Raw genomic sequence first — 24,530 nt, forward strand, 5'->3', positions numbered from 1 at the left:
ACAGTTAGATTGTAATTTAGTTTTATATGAAGATGGAAAACCTTCTATAAGCATGTGGTCAACTAAAACAATATGTTATAGTTATTAAGTTAATTTAATATATTTATTATAAGATATTTTAGCTTATAAATTTATATCTATATTTATATATCTGCGACTGCTTGTAATAAATATACATATTTTTAAAATATAAATTTTTATTTATATCTAGTTTTGATATTAAAATATTTTCTTTTGCAATTTCAAAACATCCTTATAGAATACAGAGAAGACTTCCTTATCCAGATATCTGCATGCAATTTTAATTTTAATTTCTGTAAGTCAAAGAGATTGAATATTCTCTTAATGTAAAATTTACCTAGAACTTGAAATTAAATTTGAAAAATCCAGCTAGGCCACGACAACTCTAGTGAAACAGCACATCAATTGCACTATTAGGCAGTAAAAAAGGGTGGCATGGCAAGTACTTAGGCCTTAACTTGGTCACACACATAAATACAATACAACACTACTCTTTCTAATAGGAGTTTCAAGAAGTGGCTTGTTCAAGTTGTTACAGCAGCATATAAGGAGGTTATTAGCTTTGTTGCCTGCTTGGCTTCAGGTTATAGATTTTATATAAATTTACTCAAAACAAACAAGGCTGCAATTTGGGTATTCCACCTGTTCTCCACCACATTGAGCCACAGTCCTTTTGTTTAGGGTTCTTTAATTTTCTTTGTCATTTTTCTTCAGAGCCATCCAAGAGGCTTAGTGTTCTTGTTTCTTCATAGAGCATGCATAAAAGTATGTTGTAGGGATATGAGAGAGAGAGCTTAGAACTTGCATCCTACTACTTGACTTACTTTTGCCAATGCTGCTTGATCTGCTCTTATTGATGCTTGATCTATGCTTGCTACTAAGGCTAGTAGGGAAGTCTACTAGGCACTTGCAAATGTTAGACTCTATTGAAGCATCCACAATTTTTCTTTAAAGAGGGAATATGATTCTAATAATGTAGAAACCTCCTTGGCCCTATATATATCACTTCAACTTTAGCACTACCAAGCTAAAGAAATGCATGAAAAATTTATGACTAAGGTTCTAGTTTTGTGCAATGTGATTGTGTGGCTGACAGCTTGGAGGATTGTAGTACACATGGTTTTCACCTTTCTTTTTATGGTGATTTATCATAGGATAACTATAGAGTGGAACCTAAGTTTTAGGGCATTGGGCCACTGAAGAAAAAGATAGAGCCAAATGCTCAAAAATATAACTAACAAACGAAGAAACTAAAACACAGAATGACTTATGAGTGTACAACCCAAGGAGTGAGGGATAAAAGCATAGAGCAATAGTAGAACATACATTTTGAAACCCCTACAAGCCCCACACCCCCTTATATAAAAGTAAGAACACTATTCAATTGAGAAGGAAGTATTTAACAACAATTGTAGACGCACTAGCAACCATTAGTTATAAATGATCATTAAAATTTATCTCCACAAAATAAGGAAGGTCGTCCTCAAGACAATCTTAAGAATATAAATATTAAAATGGCAAGTCATCAGCAATTAAAGCAAAATTCTCAAACCCCTCCCAAAGCATTTGGATCCATAGCTCAAACTTTTGAGCCTCAAGAACTTTATTAGGGTTTAGGGCATAAACCCTAAAGCCTCAGGAACCTCAAAAAAAGAAAGTAAGTTTTGCTCTATATCTTGTGAACAATGAACATTAAGTATAATAACTGTTGATAGCACAAAATCTTTATCCAAAAAATCCATAGATGCTAGAATAATATGCTCATTAGGAACAAGAGAAGAGAGTGAAGAAGGAAGAAGAGCTTAAGAAATGGCATTAACATTAGTTATAGAACTTTCTAAACGATAAACAACCTCGAAATCATATATCTGAAACTTTCAAGGCCCACCAAGAAAATTATTCCACTTAAATAACAAAGTAACCATAGCATGATCACCTTTTAGTAATGTTCAAGAACTATGCAAATATGCATGAAACTTCTCAAAACCCCACACTGTTGTTAAACACTCCTTGTCTATTGTGGAGTAGTTCATCTTTGTTAGTTATAATGTACAGTTGATATATGCAATGGATGGCACTAACTAAACACACTCAAGCTCTTTTACATCAACATATCTCCAAGATTGGTATCAGAAGCATCCATGCGCAAAATGAAAAATTAAGTGTAGTGAGAATACACCAAAATTGGAAGAGTTATCAATAACTCTTTGAGATTTGCAAATGCCCACAAAGCAAAATGGAAGTCCTAATTCCAGACTCAATCAGACAGCTCAAACACTCCACATTCCAAAGATTCAACAGCCATAATTACAGACCTAATTGAAAAGCTCAAACACTTGACCTTACAGAGATTTAATGGCCATGATTATGGTTGTGCCACATGCAAGCTCACTCATAATCCACAAACTAGATGAAAGATGACATTGATGACTTCAGCAACACTTGCAATGCAGTACAATCAAAAAAATGATCAATGAAACAACCAAGATATTATACCTTGCCTAAAAAGTGTTATATATTATTTACACACTTCGGAGTTGGGAACTTTAAAATAGCTATAAGTGTTTGTCAAGATTAATTTGCAAATCTTCATAAAAAATATAATACCTGAAATAAATTGTGTCTTTGGACCCAAACACACACTTCGATTGATTCAACTTTAAACCAATTTCCCACAGCCAATCCAACACTTTACGAACATCACAAATGTGCTCTTCCCATATACCTCCGAGTGGATCAAGACATCATCAATGAAGTCAATAGTTAGTTTTGGCATATCATAAAAAACTTTGTCCATCATTCGCTAAAGAGTCATTGAAGCATTGTTTAAATTGAATGCCATCACCAAGAACTTATACAAACTAAATAGTGTATGAAAAACAGTCTTGGGAATATCTTTCTCGGCCATTGGCACTTACCAATTCCCATAAGTAAAATCTAACTTAGTGAACTAATGACTTTTCCCTAGATGATCCAGAAGATTAATAGTGTGAAGAAAAGGGTACATATTCGAAATAATCACCTAGTTTAATAGACGATAGTTAATGTAAAAGTGAATACTCCCATTAGACTTTGTCACAAAATGAAGTTCACACACCTAAGGACTTTGAGACTTTTGGATAACACCTCTAACATCTCCTTGACGTTCACATCTAAAATCTTGATCTCCTTTGATGATTGACACCAAATAAGAACCTTGATTGGATGGGCATCCTTAATTGGATTAGAATGATGTCTTACAATCTTAGCCCTAAATGACAGGTCAAAGTTGAAGATATTAACATACTCCTTTCTAAGTTGAATTATTGCAACACAAAGAGTGTTGGAGTTGGAGGGATTAGAGAGAGAATAGAGGAGCAAGATGGAAATAAAGTAGGAAGTAATGGAGAAATAAAAATGATGGAGGCAAAGGTAAAAGTAAAAGGACAAAATGAAAAAAAAAGTGAAAGGAATGAAAGAAATATAAAGAAATATGAGAAAAGGGGGAGAAACTTTAAAGTAATATTTGGCATGATTATACTGTAGCCAATCTATACTAAAGATGAGGTTAAAAGCTTAACTCACACCACCTATAATGATTGAAATTCAAACTTGAAATCTCTTATATACACCGCTAGATCTGCCTCATCCCATACATGTGTATATGTATAGCCATTACTATAAAGAATAAAAACTGGCTTCGTTGCATGATGTAACTATAGATGGCAATGTATGGCAATAGGCTGAGCAATAGAAGATAAATTCAAGTTTATATCAACTAACATAGAGAGAATAATAGATCATCTCTTGCTATAAAAACAAATTTGGAAAATAAATACTAGATGAACTAGTGCCGAGTGAACCCCTTGATGATACTCTTAAAAGAAGGATGAAAGGGTCATTTCTTTATTTGCACAAAAACCATCCACTACTAACATGACTCCTAGCTTTCTGGAAGAATCTTTGTATCAAGATTTTCCATTACAACAACACTAATAGGATGTTGTTGATGCCAAAGTCTCCATTTAGAAAATGGAAAATGCTAATCCAGAAAATGCAGATAACATTGATACATGTGGCTAACCCCAGTAGCAGATATCACGGCCATGACCATGTCTTTGCCTTTATCCTTGAACACGAGCAACAGTAACATTAACCTCCATTGGAATAAGACCATCTCCCATAAGAAGTGAAACGGAAGGATGTGCAATGAGAAGTGGAAAAGGTGATGTATTATAACATTGTGTTAGTCAAAGAGCATCATCAAGGATGGTTGGAGCAAGTGCATGCACAAATTTCACAAGATCTTGACGAAATGCTAGCTACAACATTCCCAACTTGATCCACTTTAATATATTTGGCTTTGTACAAAGTAAAAGGCTCTAGAAGCGATCGCCAAATTGCATCACTAACTTAGATGGCCTTTGCCGAAGACAATGCAATTGTTGGAAGGCATCATCGTAATTGTCAACATGTCCAAATACATGTTTGAAAATTCTAATTGTCCTTCCGTAGCACGAGGGGGAGTATTATGAACTTGGCACCAAACACAATTACAAACATACCAGATAACATCATATCACATCTTTGATTAATAAAAAGACCTACACAGCTTCTTGGTCACACAATAATGTCTTATATACCTGCTTAGAATAAGAGAATCATGGTAGGCATAGAGAAACTGTGGAATAAAGATTGAAGGTACTATTGGCCGTAAATGATCATCAAGAATTCTCCAATCCACATGAGTGGTTGCACTCAAACTATTGTACCACTACAATGCCATCCCTTGGAGATATTTGGGAAACTCACGCAAACACTAAGTATCATCCCAAAAATAATAAGTAGCAATCACTATAAAGTGATTGAACTAATAGTACACATCATCTCTAAGATTCCCATGGAAGAACTCCAAATGGACATGAGGTTGGCAATAAGAGCTAGAGGAGTTATACCACATGTTATGAATGTTGCTAGTTTAACTACAATTGCATGGCATTGAGCAATTGCACTAACTGCTACTCTAGTGTCAAAGAGGAGGAGGTTGCTGCTCTGCTATGAAGATAAATGAAAAGAAAAAAAAGTAAAAAAGAATAAATTGAAAAAGTTACAAAGAAAGTGAGACTTAAACAATACAAAAGTTATATCTAAACCAAAATCTCAATTCCAAGCACTCATCAAAGATAATTAAAGTTGCCCCTCACTTCCACCAATATGAGTGCATAGAATATGGAAGATTGGTTTCAATCTATACCACTTGCTCCTATATATAAACCAAGTTTTTGGATTAATTAATATGCATATTTTTGTATTCCAGATGATTATCAAAATCCTACTACATTATTATTGTTAGCATCATATCTATATTTTCTATTCTCAATTTCTTTACATAAAATTTTCTATTTATATATCTTTATAAAATTTAATAATTTAAATAGCATCTCAACTTCTAGTAATTTGATTGAAACATGAAAGATTTTGTTAAAAATTTTCTTTGTGAAACTCAAATTTTGAGTTGGATATTTGGTTAAATTCACTTGATAATGCATCAAGCTCCCTAGCTAAAACCATAGGTCCACAATAGAAGACACCTTCATAAGCAAATGCAATAAGAAAGAAAATAAAAAAGAAAAATAGAAAATCTCACTCACCTATTCTTGAATTTGTATGAATGTTGGCAAGCCTGGAAAATACTTTATACCATTTGGGTCGAGCAAAGTGAGTTCTAACCTGAGTATTGGTAAGAGATTTATTATAAGCAATCAAAATGAAATCAGATCAAAGATCTTACTCTTGTTCCTGAGACAATGTCAACACCATTCTTGGCATGATGAAAAGCTTGCATCATTGTGATGAGAGCTGAGCGAGCATCCCCTTCTTCATAAACGCTGGTGAGATAGTTATGCATCTCGATCACTGCCTGCAAGAATATATTTTAGTGTGATATTGTCATGATCAGGCATCACCTTGTTGTCAATCTCGGCAACTTCGTTTAACACTCCTCTAAACCACTCGAACGAGCCTTGCTCTCGAGTGACCCAGTAGAAATATGCATTCGTGGGACATTGCAGCTTTCTTTCATTTCGTTTCCTGGGGCTTCGAATCTGCTTCATCGACAAGAACTGGCAAAACAATAATAATAATAGGTATGAAGATATAATACCTGTTGTTGATCTGCCAGTTTTATTTGGTTTAGCATGTCTTTGAGAACGCTGATGAAAGGCGTTGCTCCAATTCCAATTCCAACGAGCAGTAAAACATCATATTTCTGATAATCCTGGGCTGGAGCTCCATAAGGTCCATCGATTTGAAGCTTTGGGAATCTGAGAGAAAGCTTGCAATTTAAAAGTTATAAGTAACCTTTGAATAGTGTACCTGTGTCTTATGATGCTAATGTCGCTGCTCTCACTCTCCAGAACATTTTCTTTCTCTGCAAGACCTCCAAGTGCCTGAAAAACAAAAGAGATCTTTTGAACAAACCTAAGCAAAATAACAATACTATCCTAAGTGTTTTCTACTTACCTTGGAGAAGATTCTTCTAAGCTCCTCCGTCCAGTCCCCCACAGTTCGTATATGCACACTTAAATGCCTGTCACTAGGAGCGGAGGTAATAGAAAATGGATGCCTGAAAACAATGTAAATAGCTTCCAAAATAATGTTTTCTTTAACTTACCATTCAAAAGGAGAGATGGATATACATTTGATAAATAGATACATGCCACTCTTATACTTGAACGTAGGTGGCTTTGTCATCTTCAAGGCAAGAACATTTCCAGGATGAATAGCAGCCTTCATATACACAAAAGAGTTTAACAGCAACTTCCACAATCCAATGAAACTTCTCACCTTGACAACTTGTACTGTGAAATGTCTAGCTCGAAATGCTGAGAGGATCCTCTCCACTGAGTAAAGAAGCACTGGCACAGAGAGATACATCCATGTCTACCAGATCAAAACTCATACTTTTGTTAGGACAACATGCTAGGAAAACAAACTGTAACCAGCTTACTGATTTCGCCACCCAGTCGTTTGTGAAAAATAAGAAGATGGAGTGAAGCAGCAAAAGCACGTAAACCACCATGAAAAGGTGGTGGGAGTACCAAAATGCGTTAAACCCCGTCAACCTGTGCAAGGGCCAAGGGAGCCTCACGAGATTCCTACGAAACCATCTCGTTGCCAGCACGAACGCGATGCTCATCATAATCACCATGCTAATCCCTGTAACACCCTCTATAGAAACCAAGATCCCCACGTAAGTTGGCTGCTTGTAGTGGAACCCTCGCCCGAGATAGATCATAAACTCTTCCTCGCTCGCCCGAATGATCCTGGGAAAATCACACGCGAGATGAACCGTCGCGTGGATTCCAACCCCCGCAACGATGGCTCCTGCAATTATCTGCAAACGTATCAGTCACCAGGAACTTAGAACCCACAGCACGAACTTTCTACTTCACTATTTGGTTCTCAGAAACTTTAGTTCTAAACGCTTGCCTTGTGGAAGTTTAGACTGTCATCGAATGGAACAACACTTCCCACGATCGTGGAGCGAAGCCAAGTGATGGTGTTCCTGCAAACCGGGAGGAGAACCAAAGCCATGTTGAGCTTGAGTGTCTCGGCGGCTCCTTTGGCCGAGCAAAGGCAGTAGCCGAGAAGCTTGAAAGCCGAGGTTTGCTTGTATGCGAAGAACTTCCAGAGAAAAAGCCCACACATTGCAAAGATCCACAAGCCCACCACCCAGACACGCTGCCAGTTCTCGATGACGAAGTATTTGATCTTCCTGGCACAGAGTATGATCTTCCCGGATTGTTCAAATGCCAGAGTCTGGCTCCAAGTTTGGCTGTAATTGAGATAACCATCTTGTGCTAGTGATGCGAATTGTCCCAGCATCAAACTCTCGAGCTGCCAGAGCTAGCAAATCAAAGAAGAGATTGAAAAGGTGGTGAAGGTTTTATAAACTTGAAACTTACTTCAATGTAGCCGATTCCGCTAGGATCCAGCTCTTCCATGATGAGGGCCGCATATTCCTCGGCTTGCTCGTTGAGCTTTGATAGCTTGTTGGCCGAAGCGCTGAGAATAATAATCTGGGACGAAAACCAAAGACAGAGTAGTGTATTTAAGATAGAAGTGGAACCTATCAGCTAAATTCCACGCACCTCTTTCACTTCTTCCTCGGTGATACGTCCATCTGCGTCCTTGTCACACCTAAATTATAGGAGAACAAGATAGAAAACGATAAGAAGGTGGCGGGCAATGAGATTATTTAAAACGTGAGACGAGTGGGAGTGATGCGCTTACATATCGAAAAAGATTTGGATCCTGGAGTCGAAGCTTTGGTCAGATAGCTGCAACCAAAACTCGTAGAGCTCCTCTTTGTTAATGCACTGGAGGTTTTGGTGCTTCCTCCGTGCAAGCGCGTCGAAAAGCTCGCCAGTGAATTCCCTCGAGTCTGGCATCCCTGGAAGAAAAAACCATTGCAAGCTTGAGAGATTTCAGCCGAGAAATCAGATAAAAGAAAAAGAAAAGTTTTATGTGAGCTTGGGAGGAGAAGAACGCAAAATGGGGAAGAACAATGTCAAAAGTCTGGAAACGTGTCAAGAAATTCTTGCTATGGACCACGAGAAACATGTAGAACCTGTAGAGGCAATCCAATCATGCAAGAACTTTGATCCATCATGGAAATTTGTGAGTGTGTGTGTGTGTGTGTGTGAGAGAGAGAGAGAGAGGAATTGGAATTGCTCACCAATGCACAGGCCAAAATCGCCACGATCGAGCATCCCATCCGGCTTGGCGAGCTGTTGAAACCTCATCTCCACCGCCTCCCACACCGCCTTTTGGTCCGCGCTCTCGATCGCGCGGCTGATGTATCGGAGCCCCTGCAACGCAGTCTCGGCCCCGGATCTCGATCGCGCCAGGAACAGATCCCCACTCTGCTGCTTGCGGATTCGCGGCTGCTGCTGCGATGCCGACGATCGCGACGACACCGCGCTATTGCTCCTGCTCAGCGCCAGGATCTTCACCAGGCGGTCGCGATCCGGCGAGCTGGGCCGCGACCGCGACCTCGATCGCGGGGTGCTCGCCGCCCAGTTGCGAATCAGCTCCAGCTCCTGGGAGATTTGCTTGGAGATGAATCGCCCCGACTGGGTCGTGTGGCGCAGCAAGCTCGCCAGCGTGATCCTGCCGCTGGGCTGTGGATCGTCGCAGCGATCGTCCAGCGCGCTCACGCTCCTCACCCTTACATTGTCGTCGCGCACATCGATTGTCAATTCCAGCATCCTGGATTCGTCCACATTGTCCTCGTCCCCTGGCGATTTAGGACATACTTCCATTGCCTCGCAAGAACACGAGCGAAATCTTCCCCCTTCTCTGGATAGCTCGATCAAAGCCGCGATTTGAGGCACGATCGCCAATTGGGATCCAGGATCTGTCCTTGAGTGACGGAATTTAGCGAAATCCTGGATCAAATCATCGCTCTAGCCTGCTCTGCCGCGAAATTGTCAGCTCCCTGGAACAATGTAGGCTCCCAGGATCGACTAAGATCGCTGTTCACGCCATAGATTTGCCCTTTTTCTCTTGTCTTCAAATTCCTCCAGCTGGTGAGAAAAGCATCGGTCGCGACGATTGATTGATTGGGATGGATCCCATGATCCCTCTCTTGCCTGCCAACAGTAAGCCCACAGCGAAGGAAATTTTCTATTCTTCTTCCCACAAGTCCACCATAGCTAACGAAGCTTCTCCTTCTTCTACTTCCACTTCCATTCTTTCTCTATTCTTTCGCTCTCTCTCTCTCTCTCTCTCTCTCTCTCTTTTCTTATAGTCAAGACACTGCCGCTTTGTATTTTTATTTTTGCCCTAGCTTCGCCATCGCTGGTTTCCAGCTGCTCGCACGAAGTGTGACGACTTCCTATTCGCAGGACCGAATATTCGCCAAAAGGGCCGCTTAAACCTAAACCACTACAGTTAATGAGGAACCAAACCCAGCCAATACCGACGCGACACGTGGCCCACTCGTCGGTCAGTTTAAAAGCCTCGAGTTCCGCTGACCGGCCCAATCTAGTGCCCGAAAAAAGAATTAGCCACCAATTAAGTAAAGCAAAATTCAATGCACGTCTTGCATGAATCATGATAGAGAAGGACGTATATGCCACCGCGTTTGAGTGGAGAACTTTGATTCCTTTTTTTTCTTCTTTTCAAAGCCAAGGACCTGGCAATGGGGGAGAAAATTGGCCGATCAGAGTGCTAGAAAACTCACTCTTACCTCGATCAAGTCTCTCAGTGTCCTCCCGGTTGCTAGTGATGTGCCTGGAAGTGATAACAACGTGTAAGAACTTTAGAACCAAGAAACACAATTTTGAGAAACTTGGACCTGCGAGGAGCTGAGAATCTCCACGGCAGTAGTGATGTCCCCGTTTGAAGCACTCAAAGCTTCGCTTGCTCGGCTCTGTCCAGTAGAAAGTTAAAGGAGGATGTTAGCAGCTCAAACGAGATAGCGGAAGAAAGGACCAAACCTGTTCAAATCCCATTGCCACCAAGCTCCGGAGGCTGGCAGCTTTGTCTACTTGTTGCCCCTGAGAGAAAAGATAATATTTTTTTTCGGGTAAGCGCACGACTGACATGGAAGTCTCAAACAAGGAAAACCTGGACGGCTGACTGTGGAGGCGCATTGCTACCGCCTCTGGCTGGAGTGGAAGGCCTGTGAAACACAGATTCTAGCTGAGGAGGATGTAAACTTAATCCATACCTTATTCCTGGCGGTGATGGCCTTCCATGGCCACCCGTAGAAACGGGAGGAGCTTCCACTAATTCGAGGTCGTCGTCTTCCAGTAATCTGGCTTCTAGATCCGTCGCATTTGCGGTTGCTGGCGGCGTGGTTTGTTGCTGCAGCCTTGAAACACCTCCCAGTGTTCTACCAGTGCCGGGGAACCTCTGCCAAAAGGAACAAAGTCAGGCGCACCGCATGAAGCTTTGTGCGTAAAATACCTCATCGATAGGAACGTCTCTTTGTGGCGTCAACGAAGACCGCAAGCGGCTCCACGTGTCACCAAAGTTGAGGGTGTTACTGCTGCCGAAAGGCGAAAGGCAATATTTTAGATGACAGAAAGCCAAGGCCAAACAACATACCTCGAAGTAGAAAACGTAGGAAGAGTTGCATTGGCAGAGCCACCCCCAACAATAAATCCCGGCCTTCTCATGCACGATGCCTGTTTCAATCAAAGAAGTTAAAGCCTTAAAAATCGTGCTTTTTACAAGTAAAGAAGAGCTTTCGATCTTGGTGTATGTCGCCTGGGACAGCATTAAGACGTTGAACAATCCATAAGAATCTACAAAAACCACGTGAATCAGAAAACGCATCAAAGCCAAAAACCTTCTTACGGACATGCAAATCCAGACAAAATCCCGCTAAGATGCCCGAGCAACGAAACTCTTGGCATGATCATCTGGAAAATGATCAATAAAACCCATGGATACCTGTAAATCAAACTTTAGAGAGGCTACAAGAGCAGAAAATGTCCTTACCATTTTGCAGGCACGTTGAACAAACCAAAGATGCTACAGCAAGAAGTTAGCCGACTGAAGCGAAGAAAATCCAACAATACCTTCGATTTTGGCCGGTGTAGAGGCTGCCTTCTATGACGATCATGGCAAAGAGAATGCCGGAGAAACCAATCTGACACTCCATCAACACACTCTTGTGCACATAAATCGGGTTGTACGCGACAATGTAGGCAATGAGGATGTGAATCACCGCGTTGCTCACGGCCAGAAGCAAGATGACGTGAAGATATCTCACGGACCCCATAATACGCTCCAACGAGCTTCCAATGGGAACCAAAGCAAGCATGTTGAAAAGAACGTGTAGAAGCGATGCATGGAACAAGACAGCGGTGATAGCCCTGTACACTGAAAAGGAAGAAACACACTTCTTCATTTGCCAGAAAAAAAAATTCCTTGCTTGAAACTTACCTTGAAAATTACCGATCACACTGTCTGTGGAGAAGCACACTTGCTGGAAATTGTCGTAGCCAATGAGAAGATCCACGATGTAGATGGCAACGCAGAGGATGAGAGTTCCTCCAGTGATCGCCGGAATGCTCGCCCACCATTGCGAAGCGCGAGTGCTCAAGCTAGCCTGCAAGAATAGAGGAAGTTAGGAGCGCCGGAGCCCTCTCTTTTCTCTTTACCTCCGAAACCACGTTAGGCGGCATGGGCCTGGACTGGAACTCCCCTCTCGCCAGGGTTTCCAGAGGATTCCGCCACGGAAAGGCGAGGCAAAGTTCCGTAACGGAAAGCCTCTCGCGATCAACGGTGACGATACGCGGGGATGAAGATCTTGCAGTCCGTCACGAGGGCTTCCCTCCGCCACGACCAGCTCCTCGAGGAGCTGCGATGCGCGGCGATCAAGCCCAATCTCTCGCAGACCAAGCGGCTCCACGACCAGATCCTCCCCAATGCTCGCATCCGCCAGAAGCCCTTCCTCCTCAACCGGCTGATCTACCTGTATGGCAAATGCGGCGCGCTCGATCAGGCCTGGGAGGTATTCGTGAACAAGTACCAGAGAGATTCCTTCTCCTGGAACTTGATCATCGCGGCCTACGCAGAGAATGGAAGATTAGAGAGAGCGAGGGAAGTTTTCGACAAGATGGACGAGCCAGATGTGGTTACCTGGACGACGATGCTCCGCGCCTACGCCCAAGCCGGGCAGATCGCCGAGGCGCGGCGGCTCTTCGATCGCATCTCCTCGCCCGACACCGTCGCCTACAACACGATCATCGCGGCCTACGTCCACGCCAGGGAGCTGGATCAGGCCCGGCAGCTCTTCGATCGGATGGAGAAGAAGAGCATCTGTACCTGGAATTCGATGATCGCGGCCTATTCCCAGCTCGGGGATCTTGAAATATCAAGATCCATGTTCGATGCGATGCCGCGGCGCAGCGTAATCACCTGGAACTCGCTCGTCACGGCCTACGCTCGATCCGGCGAGCTGGATGCCGCGGACAGCCTCTTCGATCGGATGCCGCAGCGCGACGTCGTCTCCTGGACCGCGATGCTCGCCGCAAATACCCTAGCCGGGAACCTCGATCGCCTCCGCGCGCTCTTCGATGCGATGCCCGAGCGCAATGCCGTGTCGTGGAACTCGATGATCTCGGCGCACACGCACCGCGCGCGGCCGGACGACGCGCAGGATTTCTTCGATCGAATGCCAATGCACACAACCCTAGCCTGGAACACGCTCCTCTCCGCGCACGCCCAGGCCGGCAACGTAGAGGGCGTGGAGTGGATATTCCACCGCATCCCAGAGAAGAACTCCCTCTCCTACACCGCCATGGTCCGGGCATATTCCCAGAACAATTTGCTAGCGCAGGCGCGTCGCGTGTTCGATTCCATGCCCCAATTCGACACCGTCTCAGCAAATGCCCTTCTTACCGCAAATGCCATAATGGGGGATCTAGAGTCAGCAAAGCGTATCTTCGCCCGGATTCCCTTCCCAAGCCCCGCGGCGTGCACGACCATGATCACTGCATATTCCCAGCAAGGGAATATCCGGCAGGCAAAGATCCTCTTTGACTCCCTGCCCGAGCCGGACGTGGTATCTTGGACCGCGATGGCCGCGGCATATGCCGACAACGGGAACATCCTCGAGGCGAAGCGGATATTCGACGCCCAGCCAGTCCGGGATCGCATCTCGTGGACGGCGATGGCTGCCGCGTTCGCGAGCAATGGCTTCGCGCGAGAGGCGATCCATCTCGTGTGGATCATCAGCCTGGAGGGGCTCAGGGCGGACGAGGCGGCATTCTCGAGCGTGCTGAGCGCCGCGAGCCGGGTGGGGCGATTGGAGGACGCGATCGAGTTCTTCGTCTCCATGATCGGCGATCACGGGCTCGCCCCAATTCGCGAGCACTACTGCTGCGTCGTGGATGCGCTCGCGCGCGCTGGGCGATTGGCCGATGCCGAGGAGCTCGTCGAGAGCATGCCATTCCTCCCCGGAGACACCGCTTGGGGATCGCTGCTCACGGCGTCTAGGACCCAGCGCGATCTGGATCGCGGCGAGAGATCCAGTGGAGAGATGGGCGATCTAGATCCCAGCAATGCCGCACCCCTCAAGGCCATGTTTAATATATACAAGGAGAAAGATCATCACCATCTCTCATAATCAATGCTTCTTCTTTGACACAAAGGAGTGATACCTTTTCTATCACTCCCTGTAGTTGTAAAGCCTGTGGGATTTCACGTATTCGATCACGCCATCGTGAACTAGATACTTCACCGACAGTGCCCTCTCGAAGCTTTGCCTGCGAAGAAAGAAAACGAGAGATTTTAGAGACAAAAGAGTGATTTTTCTTCACCTGACGATTGTGGAGCTTACGCCGATCTGTGCCATGTCTTCCATAGCCAGGATGTTTCTCTGCAAAATCTCCGGAGAACACAAAACCATGACAAGAGAATGAGAAGACTGCTGGGAGCTTACTCGGTGTCTGTGCAAAGTCTCGTTTTGGAAGACGACTTTGTCGATGCTTTGTCCGTCCCTGCTGAGACAGACGATCCCGTAGTCTCGACAGATTCGCTCTACGTGATCCGGGATCCAAATGCTTGCGTCTTCCAAAGTTGCGAGGAGATCAACTCCGCAAAGCAGCATTATCCTTACGGTTCCTGCGTAGCGTGACAGACGTTTACTTCAGTTCCTTGAAACGCAAAAAGAATCTATCAGTCGCTGACCTTCAGTGATCATTCCCCCATTGATACAGTGATCTACTCTAGCTAGAACATCGACAGTTCGTTGACGTGTTGGTTGCCTCGCCTAAAGGAAACTTAAGCGTCAAGATGAGAAGACCAAAGAAAAAAAAAACCATTTTTTTACCTCCCAGCTATCAACCATGATGAATGGCGAGTCTGCTGTAGAGATTTGACACATTTGTATTCTATGCTCAGCTAGAGCCAGCCCCTGGAAGACGAAAAGCGAGTTAAGTAACATCGATGTTTGGAGAAGAACCTACAGGCTTTGCATATCCGTCGTGAACAGGAGACATATAACCGCCGAGTACACTATATCCCTCCGACATCAAACGGTTCCTGGCGAGCTCTATAGAAAACGAAAAACCGAATGTAAGTTCCTGGCGAGCTCTCTAGAAAATGAAACAAAAAAAGTGAATGTAAACTACGAATGCCTGGAAAGACATACCAAACATTCGAAGATGCATGATCGTCGGAGGATTGAAGCTTCCGGTGGCAACGAGAATGACACCCGGTCTCCTGGCAAAACCAACAAAACCCAGCTGCTAAGAGCGATCAAAAAGAGACTGAAACTCTCACCGCAAAGAGCCATCCAAGTTTCGTATCAGCTGGCTCCCGAGCTTGTCCAAGCAGATTGGAACATCGACATGACCTGCAAATCTTATAAGCAGAATGAACCGAATGAAAACGAACGAAAAAAACGAAAGAAAAGCGAAAAAAAAGAAAGAAATGGAAGAACTCGCAACGTACTTAGAGCCATCTCAAACCGAGACAAGGAACTGCTGCTAGAGTTCCCAGCAACCGTGGAGTTCCCAGCCATGGTGGAGTTGCCATTCCCGGGAGCTCCATTTGGATCCAAGCACCGCGCCCTCCTTCCATTCCTATCCCCGAGAAACTCCGCCATGCTCTCAAACAACTGGACTCTAAACGTCGCCGGGAGCTCCTTGGCCTTGGTCTTCTCCTTCTTAAGAACATCGTCCAGCTCCCAGTAGCTGGGATGCCCGATCTTCTTGTTCCACTCCACGATTTGCTTGTAGGCCGTCAAGAGATTCGACCACTTTCGCTCGATCTCCTTGGGCTGCCGATCCACGCCCATCGGCAGCAGCAAATTCCTCACCTCGGTCCACTTCTCGTTGGCGGATTTGAAGACGTGCTTGCCATTCTTCCCGGCCAGGAGGAGCTTCATGTGGACTTGCTTGTAAGCGCTTACCAGGGCGTCCATCTCCGAGTCCTGCCACATCTCCGCCCGCTTCTTCTTGCTGCCTACGCTCTCCGTCTTGTCGATCTCGTCGCCGCCGAGCCCCTCCTCCATCGCTGCCGGATGATGCTGGTGATGCTGCTGCTGGTGATTGCCCGCCGCCCCCAAATCCCTGGAGAAGCTGCCCAGGCTCACGGATGGATCCTCCAGATCGGCGGGATCGAATGCGGCGACGCTGGCCTCCTCCGAGGGCGCGAACTTCAGCGGGCTGGGAAGCATACCCGCCATAGCTCGGAGCTTCGGGGAAAAAACCCTAAAAGAAGAAATATTTTGCTTTGTGGGGTTTAACGGGAATCGAGCCCAGAACAAAGCAATCCTGACGTGGTCATCGACGTGGCAGGAATTCTGACCTGGCATTATGCACGTCCCAGATTCTGCCACGTGTCTGAGTAACTAGAGATCTCTAGAGCCTTCTTTTCTTCCCATTTAAATGCCGGAGAGAGCTACTGGGTGAGTATCCAAGAACAATGGCTTTGGTGTTTAATCCTCTAGCTCTATGCGCTCCTCCAGCGATTACTAGGGTTTGTTCTCGGCCAGGCAATCGCAGCTCCAGCGCCAGGCCCTGCGCTCGCGATAGGCGATTGCGCGTTAGAGCGTCGGCAGCGCCGGATCAAAACAGCATCAAGATCCAGCAGCAGCAATCCTCGCCCCAGCAGCTCCAGAGAACGAATGGATCCTCTTCCCCTCCCCAGCAGCAACAGCAGCAGCAAAGGCCGTCGATGGCATCGAGAAGACAATCCTCGCCCCTCTCGCCGCTGGGTAAGAATCTCCGATCGAAATCTCTCTCCCGGAGTGATTCTTAGAAATCGCGAATGTCTCTCTCTCTTCACAGATTTGTGGGATCCATTCATGCCGGCGTCCAGGAGCTTCGGCCAGATGCTCGACGCGATGAATCAAGTGCTGGAGACTGGAGCGATGCCGACGCCGGCGCCATCGATGCTGCCCACGATCCAGCGCCGGAGCTCCGGGCGATTGCCGTGGGACGTGATGGAGGACGAGGAGGCCTTTAGGATGCGCGTGGACATGCCCGGGCTCGCCAGGGACGAGGTGAAGGTATCGATCGTGGACGATGGCTTCTTGCTCATCAAGGGCGAGACGAGCAAGGAGAGGAAGGAAGGGGGCGACAAATGGGCGGCGCGAAGCGTGGGGTCTTACGAGTCGAGGGTGATGATCCCGGACAATGTGGAGGTGGACAAGATCACGGCGGAGCTGAAAGACGGCGTGCTCTACGTGACGGTGCCCAAGAAGAAGATTGAGGCCAAGAAACCCGTCGAGATTCAGGTGTCCTAGGGTTTAGGGTTTTATTCAGGGCATGCTTTAGCATGGGTTTAGGGTTTACGCAAATACAATAAACCCTAAATTTGCTCGCCAACGAGATCTGTCAACTTCTCCACAGTGCTTCTTTTTCTCAGTAAGTAAAGTCAGGCTTTGAATTATCATTGTGGTTTGGTTTTCGATAGAATTTGAACTGTTCATATCAGAAAGTAAAATACTGGAGTTTGGTTAAAGTCTGGTTCATATTTTTCACAAGAACGAAAGGGTTTTAGTTGTGGGTGGTTTTTGTTTATGTCGTTGTATCATCACCCTGTATCATCGCCTTGTGGTTCGGTGATAAAACGATGCGAGAGCGACAAAATACCCCCTCTGTTTTTGACTGTAAGGACTTGGTTGTGGATCACTGATCTCAGAACTGCAGGGGAATCTTGAGGACACTGATATGGTAATATATCATATCAGCCGTGTTTGACTTGTACATCGATCCCTGCTGCTCTTGGGAACGCGAAATTGCTGCCTTGGCATGTGTTTTAGCACAGTCTTTTACAGTTGATTGGATAGTATTTGTGTGCAGGGTCTAGAGCAGGCGTACATGTCAATGGTGGGCAGATTCAGGGACCACAGCAAGCACTTCATTGCAGTCATCTTCGACAAAGCTGCTCATCGCATGCAAAGGGTGGAAGGAGTAACTGTGTTCCCAGGCTACTTTGAGCCGGCCCTTTAGCATCTTGTTGTCTGAAATACATCCTCTACTGCTTGTCGTATTGCTTTGCAGAGAACGGAGAACGTCAATCCCCAGAACCGTCAGCTGAGTATTCTGTGTGTTTGGATATACAATAGCCTCTTGACGAGGGTGAGATCATGTGTTCTTCATCTCTTTCCATGGAGAAGAACGGTACTTTAGACCACCTTGTTCTTTAAGAAGGTCCAATAAGGAGGGAGTGAATTCCTTGAGAAGAACAAGTTGTCTAGGAGAAAAGAGGATTGAACTAAGAACTTTGGAGTGGATGGCGACCTTGAGCTTATTCTTGGTAGTAAGAAGTTGCTCGACTAAGGCCTTGCACTACTAATTGAGGGCGAGGATCTCTGTGTCACAAGCATGGAGTTTGTCCTCGTCGAAAAGCTAAAAAGCTGTGAAAGTGGGAGTAGTCTGGTCCTTAACTAAAGAGGCCGGACTGACTACAAAGGGGAGGTGTAATTCATGCCGCATGAACTTCATACAAATATCAACCTGGTGGCCACTTAAGTTGTCTTCCTCCCAAGATGTGCAGATGAAGGTGGTAAACAGACTGACCTGCAGAATTACAGGGTGATCAACCAACGAAGTAATCGATCAAACTTACATCCGAGGGGGCCATCGTTGATGACGACTCTGTAACCATCTCCCAGCCCTTCTTTTTCACCAATGAGTTTAGCCACATAAAGCAAGTGTCCAAGAACGTCCTTGTGTTTCTCTTCAGCCTAGAAGGATTGAAAAGAAAAACAAGAATAGAACTGAACTTTAGATCAAACAATCAATGCAAGTAGTATATAATAGATTTGAGAACCTTGGAGAGCTGCGTGAGACCGTCCCGGATCTTTGGAATCAGTACCACATGAACTGGGGCTTGAGGATTGATGTCTCTAAATGCCAGTGCCTTGTTCGCGTGAATTGATCTAAAGAGTGTAAGCAGCGATCATATTGATTAGAAGGAGATACTTACCTTGTCGTCCTCGTAGACAATGGTGGATGGAATCTCCTTGCTGAGGATTTTATCAAATCTGGGAGAAACATCGATGAACCTTTCTTGAGGAATCAATCTCTACATACATGGTTGGGCCTCCTACATTTGTCTTTGCGGCCTCTTTCGCGGCGGATTCTTCGCTCCTCTGCGCTCTAGCAACACTGAAAGTTCTTCACACACGAAAGCCAAATGACCCTCCACAAAAACACGAAAAAAACGAAAATTTGGACCTTTTCTTGTGCCGCGATAATTGGCACCAAGAACATCGAGCAGCTCTCCCAAATCTAAGCAAAAACCCCAAAATTTGGATGTAAGAATCGATCTTAGAGATTTTTACCTGGAGAGAGGACCTTGCTGGGTTCTCCATAGAATACTCCCAGCGAGGATTACACTAGACATGGTAGCCAAGAACGAATTTTTAGGGTAACCTAGCCTATGCGGGAAAATTTTGGAAAGATCTCTTATCTATCTATTCGAGGGGGTTTTGGGGGTTTTATAATATATCGTATATGGAGGCGTTTGATTGATTCCAAGAGGCTGTGAGAGACGAGCAATGCTGTTAGGGTCTTCGTCGCTGGCAATCGCGTCGTCTAGGTCCAGGATCTTCTCAGCGGCAGCGGCGGCGGCATCGCGGCGGCACAGCCTCGCCCCGGCTTCTTGCTCCTCCTCATCCCAGGCGCTGCAATGCCGCGATTCTAGAATGGTGGGATCGCCAGTGTTGCCCGCGCGGCGATCGTTCTGCTCCCGCCGGAGCAGCGCCAGCGCCGATTTTGCGGAGAATGGGCGAGAATCTCCCGACGGCGGCATACATTTGATTCTAGGGCCGATGTTTGCTGGGAAGACCACGGTGCTGCTCCAGAGGATTCAAGCGGAGGCCGATGCTGGGAGGTATGTGTTCTTCCAAAGAATTCCCTGGTTAGAAGTTTCTCTAGTTTCTTTGCTTTCTTTGTTTGGAGCATTGGAACGATCTGTTTGCATTTCTTTCTTGTTTATATTTGTTCTTTCGCTCGTTCGTGTTTGTGAGGAGTGTAGATCATTAGAACTCCCTGGTTGCATTTTCATTTTCGGTTTGTTTGTTCTTGCGCTCGTTCGTGTTCGTGAAAGGAATCGTAGAAATCCCTGGTTAGAAGTTTCTTTGCGTTCTTTCTCTGAAGCATTGGAGCGATCTCTTTGCATTTTCTTTCTCGTTTATGTGGGTCGTTAGCTCGTTCTTGTTCGTGAAAGGAATCGTGTAATCCCTGCTTAGAAGTTTCTTTGTTTTCTTTGTTTGAGCATTGGAACGATCTCTTTCTCGTTTATGTTTGTTCTTTTGCTCGTTCGTCTTCGTAAAAGGAATCGTGTAGATCGAGCATTAGCTCGTGTCCACCGTCCTAAGCACGATCTTATGGCTAAATCTTTTTTGTCCATTTGAGGCAATCAGTCTATAACGCTTCCTTCGCCATCCTTGTCGTGACGGGGCTCGAACAGCTCCACAAAAGAAGAAGTCGAGATTTTTGCTTCTGTTTTCTAGCGCATCTACAACTGGTGGAACATCGTTCTCACATTTGTTTCGTTGCTTTTCTTGTTTATTCCAGGAGAGTCGCCTTGGTGAAATCGGACAAGGACACAAGATATGGCCTCGGCTGCATCGTCTCGCACAGCGGCAAAAAGATGCACTGTGCCGCCGTTGCATCGCTCTCCGACTTTAAGTCAAACAAGCCCGAGCTCTACGCACAGGTACTCAAAACTTCCAAAACGAAAAATCAAAAAATCTTTCACTTGGATTCCAACCAGGCCGAGATCATCGGCATTGACGAGGCGCAGTTCTTCGACGATCTCTTGAGCTTCTGCCAGTCGGCGGCCGACTGGGACGGCAAAACTCTCATCGTTGCTGGGCTGGACGGCGATTTCTTGAGGTACCAAGAACCAAAAAAACTCTCTTTTTTTTTATCTCTGTTCCTCGATCCGTCGCAGGCAGCGCTTCGGCTCGGCGCTGGATCTCGTCCCCCTGGCCGACTCCGTGACCAAGCTCTCGTCGAGGTGTGAGATTTGCGGCCGGGCCGCGGCATTCACGTTTCGAAAGACGGACGATCGACGCAAGGAGGTGATCGGCGGGGCGGACATCTACATGCCCGTGTGTAGGAAGCACTACGTGAACGGACAGTTCGCCATGGAAGCCGCGCGAAGTGTGGTTCTGGAATCCCACTCGCCGCAACGCGACCCTTGTTCGTCCTCGCCAGAGAGAAAGCTCGCGATTGGCTAACTTCCCATTAACTTAGCTTAACTTAATCTCGCTGGTATATGCCTCTTAGATTTAGGATATTCTGTCAATTTCCTTGAATATTCTAAGGTATATTCTATCTCTGTTAGGTCTTGCCTTAAGGATGTTGATTAGAGTAAGCTGGGGATTAGCTTAATGATAGCTTTAGGGCAGAATAAAAAGGAGGCCAGGGCTGCCAGCGTGCCCTTTTTTGCTCCCATTCCCAGACGCTTGCGCCTAGCGGCTAAGCTCTCCTCTAGCACGGCCTAGCAGCAAATCCTTGGAATCGCGGGAGCTGGCGGACTGATTGCGCCCACGAGCCTCGCATCGTCGCCCCAGCGCCGCGCCGCACCGCGCCGCGCATCGCCATCGCATCGGCATCGCGCATCGAGCGAGAGAGGAGAAAATTTCCAGGGTTTTTGGTTTTTGTGGTAGCATTCCCGGGAGCCCCGATGGATGAGGGCGCGGGATTTGGCAGCAGGTGTAGGGAATTGCGGTCCTGGGCAGGGATCGCCGGATTGCGGTGAAATGTGGCGGCGTGGGAGATTTTGAGCCTCGTCGTCCCCTCTCCCTTTTCTTCCCTTTTCATCCCTTTTGGAGAATCGCTGCATAGGAGCTGAGAATTATCGCAGTGGAGGGCAGTGGGGGCTGTATGTAATGGTGCAGTGGTGGCAGCTGATAGAGCCCACCTCCTCTGGGTGCTGGTGTCGCCACTCCTCTACTAAACGCTCACTTAGGGTTCCTCGATGTCTCGGTGTCATCCATACCCGCCACCGGGATACGAAAAGAAAGCCACCACCGAGCTCATTGCGGACATAGTTCCTGCTGCTCAGGTTGGTGCCTCTTCGTTTTTTTTTTCCCTTGCTAGATAAAAGAGAACTCTTTTTCTTTTGCTCGAAGTGTGTACTAATGCTGCCGTTTTTTTTTTTCTTGTTTCTTTTCTCTTCGATTCTCAAGGTTGCTACTTCCAAGGAGAAGCACAAGCACAGAGACAAAGAGAAGAAGAAGAAACGAAAGAGGGACGACAAGAATGAGAATAATTCACGTAAGTAACTTTCCTTTGTGTGCGTGTGCATGGCTTAGCCTGTTGGGACCTTGGGATCCACTTGCCTGTGTTTACAGACAAGGATAAGCGATCTAGCAAGAACCAAAAGACGCACGCCAGTAGCAACGATGTTTCTGGGGGAGAGAATGGGAGGTTGCAAGCTGCTGCTGATAGCAAGAGTGCCACTGGCTCGACAAAGGCTGGAAAAGGTTTGCAAGATGCGAAGCTATCGGACAGGGTCACGGGGACTGGGACTGGGTGGCAAGAAGCAAAAGCTCCCGAGACTGGGAAGGCCGTTCTCCAGGAAGCGAAAGCGACCGAGACAGGCAAGGTTTTGGAAGCGAGGAGCTCTAGTTCTACTCAAGTCCTGGATGGAAGCTCCAATTCCAAGTCCAACTCCAACTCCAAGGCCGGGGTGGCGGCAGCAGTGGCGAGCACTTCCAAGTACGTAGTTACAGACACCGAGATAAATGGCAAGGTTCCTTTAGTTATGGTAAAGCCGCTCGACACCGGGCAAGTAGTAGCACAGCAGCAGGGACAGCAACACCAACACCACCAAGATCAAAAGATAGAAGACGATCGAGGCAAGAGGGAGGATCAAGAGAGAGAGAACGATCGAGCGAAGAGGGAGGATCAAATGAAGGAAGACGATCGAGCGAGGAGGGAGGATCAAAAGAAGGAAGACGGTCGAGTAAGACGGGAGGATCAAGAGCAAAAGCAGGATACAAAGAAGAAATCGCCACCAAGTGTGGAGAAGGAGAAGGAGAAGGAGAAGCGGCATAGATTTCCAGAGATCAAGCTTGCGGAGATCAAGGAGGAGAGGCTTGAGGAGGACGACGCGCACCTCGAGTGGCTGTATCATAAGAGGAGAAGGGACGAGGGGAAGAAACCAGGGGAGGAAAAGGAGAGGGAGGAGGAAGACCAGGTTTGGGCCGAGGCGCGATTTCTTCCAGCCGTGGGCGTGTATGCGTTGCCGTACGTGGTTCCATACTGAGAGGAGGACGCCTGGTACTTAAGTTTCTCCACGTTTTTTACTTTTTTCTTTCTTTTTTTTTTTTGGGCTCCTAGTTTGAAATGTGGTATTGGTAACATTTTTTCAATGAGATTTAGGGGCTTAAACCTGCGGACTGTGAATAGATGTGTCAGCAGACCCGTGGAAAAAAATATTTCTTCTTTAGCTGTTTCAAACGTTTTTTTCTTTTTCTTACACTTTTTAAAAATAGCTCAATTAAAAATTATAATTACAGTTAGTTTGAATATTTCTCTCTTTTTTCGTTTTAATTTTAAAATAATTAGAACAATTACAGTAACTAAGTTATTTACTGAACATATTATGATATAAAGGAAATATAATAGATCATAATATAATAGAAAAGAATAATTTAAGTTAAAAATATTTTCACCTTTTCTAATTTATAGTTAGAAAATAATATATTTAATTATATAAATAATGAGAAAAATTAATCCACCTTCATTCATAATTCATAACTACGTATGACATTTGAAGTAACAAAAATCTTGAAATGTTATAACAATAGTTATTATTAATGTAGTTAAACTACAGAATTTGAAGTTATTATATTAGACTTTTTAAAATAAAAACAAATATATTTATTTTAATGGTTTTTATATATTTATAGCTTAATGAATAAAATATATTCTAACAAACCAATGTATTTCATTTATATGAAAAATAAAAATCACAAATTAATGTGAATTCAAAATATCAAATTTGAGGACTATTCTTTTTGCTACCAACTTCAAAAGGTAAGTTATTAATAAATTATTAAGTTCATGTAAGTTAAAAATGATGATATTTGATGATACTATTATTCCTATTTCACATATTTTATAAATTCTTCATTTTGGTAGACTTATTTTTAAAATGTATATTATTGTTATAGAATTTATCATTAGATTTTAAAGAAAAGTTGCAAAATCATCGTTTTTGCTTCAGGCTTCACTTTGTGAGTGCATGGAATATGGAAAGGGAATACAGAAATGTGCATATCAATTAGCCCAAAAACCCTAGCTTATATATAAGAGTAAATGGTCTAGATTGAAACTAATCTGACAGCTACCAAAATCCCACTACGCTAATCTTAGTATACGGCATCGTAGCTGTACACTTGGCCCTCACATCATCCCCTCCTCTTGAAATAATGGAAAACCATCAAGGTTCTCTTATAGACGGGCCGGGATTTGAAGGAACGTCAGGAGGAGGCATTAGTAAATTTGTAGGTGGTATTAACTGCTCCTGAT

General features: G+C 45.1%; 8 protein-coding genes across 12 annotated transcripts; 4 read left to right on the forward strand and 4 right to left on the reverse strand.

The window, feature by feature from the left end:
* Positions 1 to 5,437: 5,437 nt before the first annotated feature.
* On the reverse strand, positions 5,438 to 9,933 carry LOC9642116 (respiratory burst oxidase homolog protein F). 2 transcript variants are annotated; one of them, XM_024675902.1, is made up of 15 exons: positions 8,741 to 9,933; positions 8,296 to 8,455; positions 8,154 to 8,202; positions 7,968 to 8,081; positions 7,492 to 7,908; positions 7,010 to 7,396; positions 6,847 to 6,942; positions 6,674 to 6,789; positions 6,523 to 6,625; positions 6,376 to 6,449; positions 6,164 to 6,323; positions 5,967 to 6,104; positions 5,792 to 5,920; positions 5,652 to 5,730; positions 5,438 to 5,591 (listed from the first exon to the last, which is right to left on the reverse strand). In XM_024675902.1, exons 1-15 carry the CDS (start codon positions 9,324 to 9,326, stop codon positions 5,482 to 5,484), a joined length of 2,718 nt encoding a protein of 905 aa, XP_024531670.1. In that variant the 5' UTR covers positions 9,327 to 9,933; the 3' UTR covers positions 5,438 to 5,481. The 2 variants fall into 2 exon arrangements, with proteins under 2 accessions (XP_024531670.1, XP_024531669.1); XM_024675901.1 differs by having other exon boundaries at positions 5,967 to 6,122.
* A 129-nt stretch (positions 9,934 to 10,062) lies between these two features.
* Positions 10,063 to 12,287, reverse strand: LOC9642741 (rhomboid-like protein 15). 2 transcript variants are annotated; one of them, XM_024675904.1, is made up of 14 exons: positions 12,180 to 12,287; positions 11,962 to 12,127; positions 11,595 to 11,898; positions 11,515 to 11,547; positions 11,375 to 11,466; positions 11,245 to 11,318; positions 11,119 to 11,198; positions 10,978 to 11,056; positions 10,739 to 10,923; positions 10,636 to 10,690; positions 10,506 to 10,565; positions 10,364 to 10,438; positions 10,256 to 10,299; positions 10,063 to 10,201 (listed from the first exon to the last, which is right to left on the reverse strand). In XM_024675904.1, exons 1-13 carry the CDS (start codon positions 12,201 to 12,203, stop codon positions 10,288 to 10,290), a joined length of 1,239 nt encoding a protein of 412 aa, XP_024531672.1. In that variant the 5' UTR covers positions 12,204 to 12,287; the 3' UTR covers positions 10,063 to 10,201; positions 10,256 to 10,287. The 2 variants fall into 2 exon arrangements, with proteins under 2 accessions (XP_024531672.1, XP_002971354.1); XM_002971308.2 differs by having other exon boundaries at positions 10,978 to 11,059.
* A 32-nt stretch (positions 12,288 to 12,319) lies between these two features.
* On the forward strand, positions 12,320 to 14,149 carry LOC9642742 (pentatricopeptide repeat-containing protein At4g02750). Its single transcript, XM_024675927.1, has one exon. The coding sequence runs from the start codon at positions 12,320 to 12,322 to the stop codon at positions 14,147 to 14,149; it is 1,830 nt and encodes a 609-aa protein (XP_024531695.1).
* Positions 14,086 to 16,242, reverse strand: LOC9642117. The gene is made up of 9 exons (XM_024675903.1): positions 15,478 to 16,242; positions 15,307 to 15,379; positions 15,176 to 15,246; positions 14,991 to 15,076; positions 14,855 to 14,938; positions 14,713 to 14,794; positions 14,465 to 14,646; positions 14,343 to 14,401; positions 14,086 to 14,288 (listed from the first exon to the last, which is right to left on the reverse strand). Exons 1-9 carry the CDS (start codon positions 16,211 to 16,213, stop codon positions 14,192 to 14,194), a joined length of 1,470 nt encoding a protein of 489 aa, XP_024531671.1. The 5' UTR covers positions 16,214 to 16,242; the 3' UTR covers positions 14,086 to 14,191.
* Positions 16,243 to 16,431: 189 nt separating this feature from the next.
* On the forward strand, positions 16,432 to 17,442 carry LOC9642744 (small heat shock protein, chloroplastic). Its single transcript, XM_002971118.2, has 2 exons — positions 16,432 to 16,744; positions 16,818 to 17,442. The coding sequence occupies exons 1-2, from the start codon at positions 16,453 to 16,455 to the stop codon at positions 17,273 to 17,275; spliced, it is 750 nt and encodes a 249-aa protein (XP_002971164.2). The 5' UTR covers positions 16,432 to 16,452; the 3' UTR covers positions 17,276 to 17,442.
* A 764-nt stretch (positions 17,443 to 18,206) lies between these two features.
* Positions 18,207 to 19,442, reverse strand: LOC9642118 (14 kDa zinc-binding protein). 2 transcript variants are annotated; one of them, XM_024676007.1, is made up of 7 exons: positions 19,322 to 19,442; positions 19,215 to 19,268; positions 19,071 to 19,145; positions 18,964 to 19,021; positions 18,808 to 18,897; positions 18,604 to 18,721; positions 18,207 to 18,554 (listed from the first exon to the last, which is right to left on the reverse strand). In XM_024676007.1, the coding sequence occupies exons 1-7, from the start codon at positions 19,381 to 19,383 to the stop codon at positions 18,487 to 18,489; spliced, it is 525 nt and encodes a 174-aa protein (XP_024531775.1). In that variant the 5' UTR covers positions 19,384 to 19,442; the 3' UTR covers positions 18,207 to 18,486. The 2 variants fall into 2 exon arrangements, with proteins under 2 accessions (XP_024531775.1, XP_002971357.2); XM_002971311.2 differs by having other exon boundaries at positions 19,071 to 19,154.
* Positions 19,443 to 19,477: 35 nt separating this feature from the next.
* Positions 19,478 to 21,325, forward strand: LOC9642745 (thymidine kinase). Of its 2 annotated transcripts, XM_002971119.2 has the most exons (4): positions 19,479 to 19,872; positions 20,559 to 20,700; positions 20,758 to 20,879; positions 20,938 to 21,325. In XM_002971119.2, exons 1-4 carry the CDS (start codon positions 19,538 to 19,540, stop codon positions 21,224 to 21,226), a joined length of 888 nt encoding a protein of 295 aa, XP_002971165.2. In that variant the 5' UTR covers positions 19,479 to 19,537; the 3' UTR covers positions 21,227 to 21,325. The 2 variants fall into 2 exon arrangements, with proteins under 2 accessions (XP_024531774.1, XP_002971165.2); XM_024676006.1 differs by having other exon boundaries at positions 19,478 to 19,872; positions 20,559 to 20,879.
* Positions 21,326 to 21,435: 110 nt separating this feature from the next.
* On the forward strand, positions 21,436 to 23,402 carry LOC9642119 (splicing regulatory glutamine/lysine-rich protein 1). Its single transcript, XM_024676004.1, has 3 exons — positions 21,436 to 22,056; positions 22,181 to 22,268; positions 22,346 to 23,402. Exons 1-3 carry the CDS (start codon positions 21,970 to 21,972, stop codon positions 23,260 to 23,262), a joined length of 1,092 nt encoding a protein of 363 aa, XP_024531772.1. The 5' UTR covers positions 21,436 to 21,969; the 3' UTR covers positions 23,263 to 23,402.
* The last annotated feature ends 1,128 nt before the right edge of the window (positions 23,403 to 24,530 follow it).

This window comes from Selaginella moellendorffii, unplaced genomic scaffold (genome assembly GCF_000143415.4).
Source record: "Selaginella moellendorffii unplaced genomic scaffold, v1.0 SELMOscaffold_16, whole genome shotgun sequence".
NCBI lineage: Eukaryota > Viridiplantae > Streptophyta > Lycopodiopsida > Selaginellales > Selaginellaceae > Selaginella > Selaginella moellendorffii.

Coding starts and splice junctions, on each gene's coding strand:
- LOC9642116 (XM_024675901.1), bottom strand. CDS start 9,326: ATGGAAGTATGTCCTAAATCGCCAGGGGACGAGGACAATGTGGACGAA. Junction 8,456..8,740: donor CGATTTTGGCCTGTGCATTG/GTGAGCAATTCC, acceptor TTTTTCTTCCAG/GGATGCCAGACTCGAGGGAA. Junction 7,909..7,967: donor GCGGAATCGGCTACATTGAA/GTAAGTTTCAAG, acceptor TTGATTTGCTAG/CTCTGGCAGCTCGAGAGTTT.
- LOC9642741 (XM_002971308.2), bottom strand. CDS start 12,203: ATGCCGCCTAACGTGGTTTCGGAG. Junction 12,128..12,179: donor CGCCTAACGTGGTTTCGGAG/GTAAAGAGAAAA, acceptor CTATTCTTGCAG/GCTAGCTTGAGCACTCGCGC. Junction 10,566..10,635: donor CTCCACAGTCAGCCGTCCAG/GTTTTCCTTGTT, acceptor CTTTTCTCTCAG/GGGCAACAAGTAGACAAAGC.
- LOC9642742 (XM_024675927.1), top strand. CDS start 12,320: ATGAAGATCTTGCAGTCCGTCACGAGGGCTTCCCTCCGCCACGACCAG.
- LOC9642117 (XM_024675903.1), bottom strand. CDS start 16,213: ATGGCGGGTATGCTTCCCAGCCCGCTGAAGTTCGCGCCCTCGGAGGAG. Junction 15,380..15,477: donor TCGGTTTGAGATGGCTCTAA/GTACGTTGCGAG, acceptor TAAGATTTGCAG/GTCATGTCGATGTTCCAATC. Junction 15,247..15,306: donor AACTTGGATGGCTCTTTGCG/GTGAGAGTTTCA, acceptor TGGTTTTGCCAG/GAGACCGGGTGTCATTCTCG.
- LOC9642744 (XM_002971118.2), top strand. CDS start 16,453: ATGGCTTTGGTGTTTAATCCTCTAGCTCTATGCGCTCCTCCAGCGATT. Junction 16,745..16,817: donor CTCGCCCCTCTCGCCGCTGG/GTAAGAATCTCC, acceptor CTCTCTTCACAG/ATTTGTGGGATCCATTCATG.
- LOC9642118 (XM_002971311.2), bottom strand. CDS start 19,383: ATGTCTAGTGTAATCCTCGCTGGGAGTATTCTATGGAGAACCCAGCAA. Junction 19,155..19,214: donor TTATCGCGGCACAAGAAAAG/GTCCAAATTTTC, acceptor TCGTGTGTGAAG/AACTTTCAGTGTTGCTAGAG. Junction 18,722..18,807: donor GTCTCACGCAGCTCTCCAAG/GTTCTCAAATCT, acceptor CAATCCTTCTAG/GCTGAAGAGAAACACAAGGA.
- LOC9642745 (XM_024676006.1), top strand. CDS start 19,538: ATGCTGTTAGGGTCTTCGTCGCTGGCAATCGCGTCGTCTAGGTCCAGG. Junction 19,873..20,558: donor GCGGAGGCCGATGCTGGGAG/GTATGTGTTCTT, acceptor TGTTTATTCCAG/GAGAGTCGCCTTGGTGAAAT. Junction 20,880..20,937: donor CTGGACGGCGATTTCTTGAG/GTACCAAGAACC, acceptor GATCCGTCGCAG/GCAGCGCTTCGGCTCGGCGC.
- LOC9642119 (XM_024676004.1), top strand. CDS start 21,970: ATGTCTCGGTGTCATCCATACCCGCCACCGGGATACGAAAAGAAAGCC. Junction 22,057..22,180: donor ACATAGTTCCTGCTGCTCAG/GTTGGTGCCTCT, acceptor TCGATTCTCAAG/GTTGCTACTTCCAAGGAGAA. Junction 22,269..22,345: donor CAAGAATGAGAATAATTCAC/GTAAGTAACTTT, acceptor CTGTGTTTACAG/ACAAGGATAAGCGATCTAGC.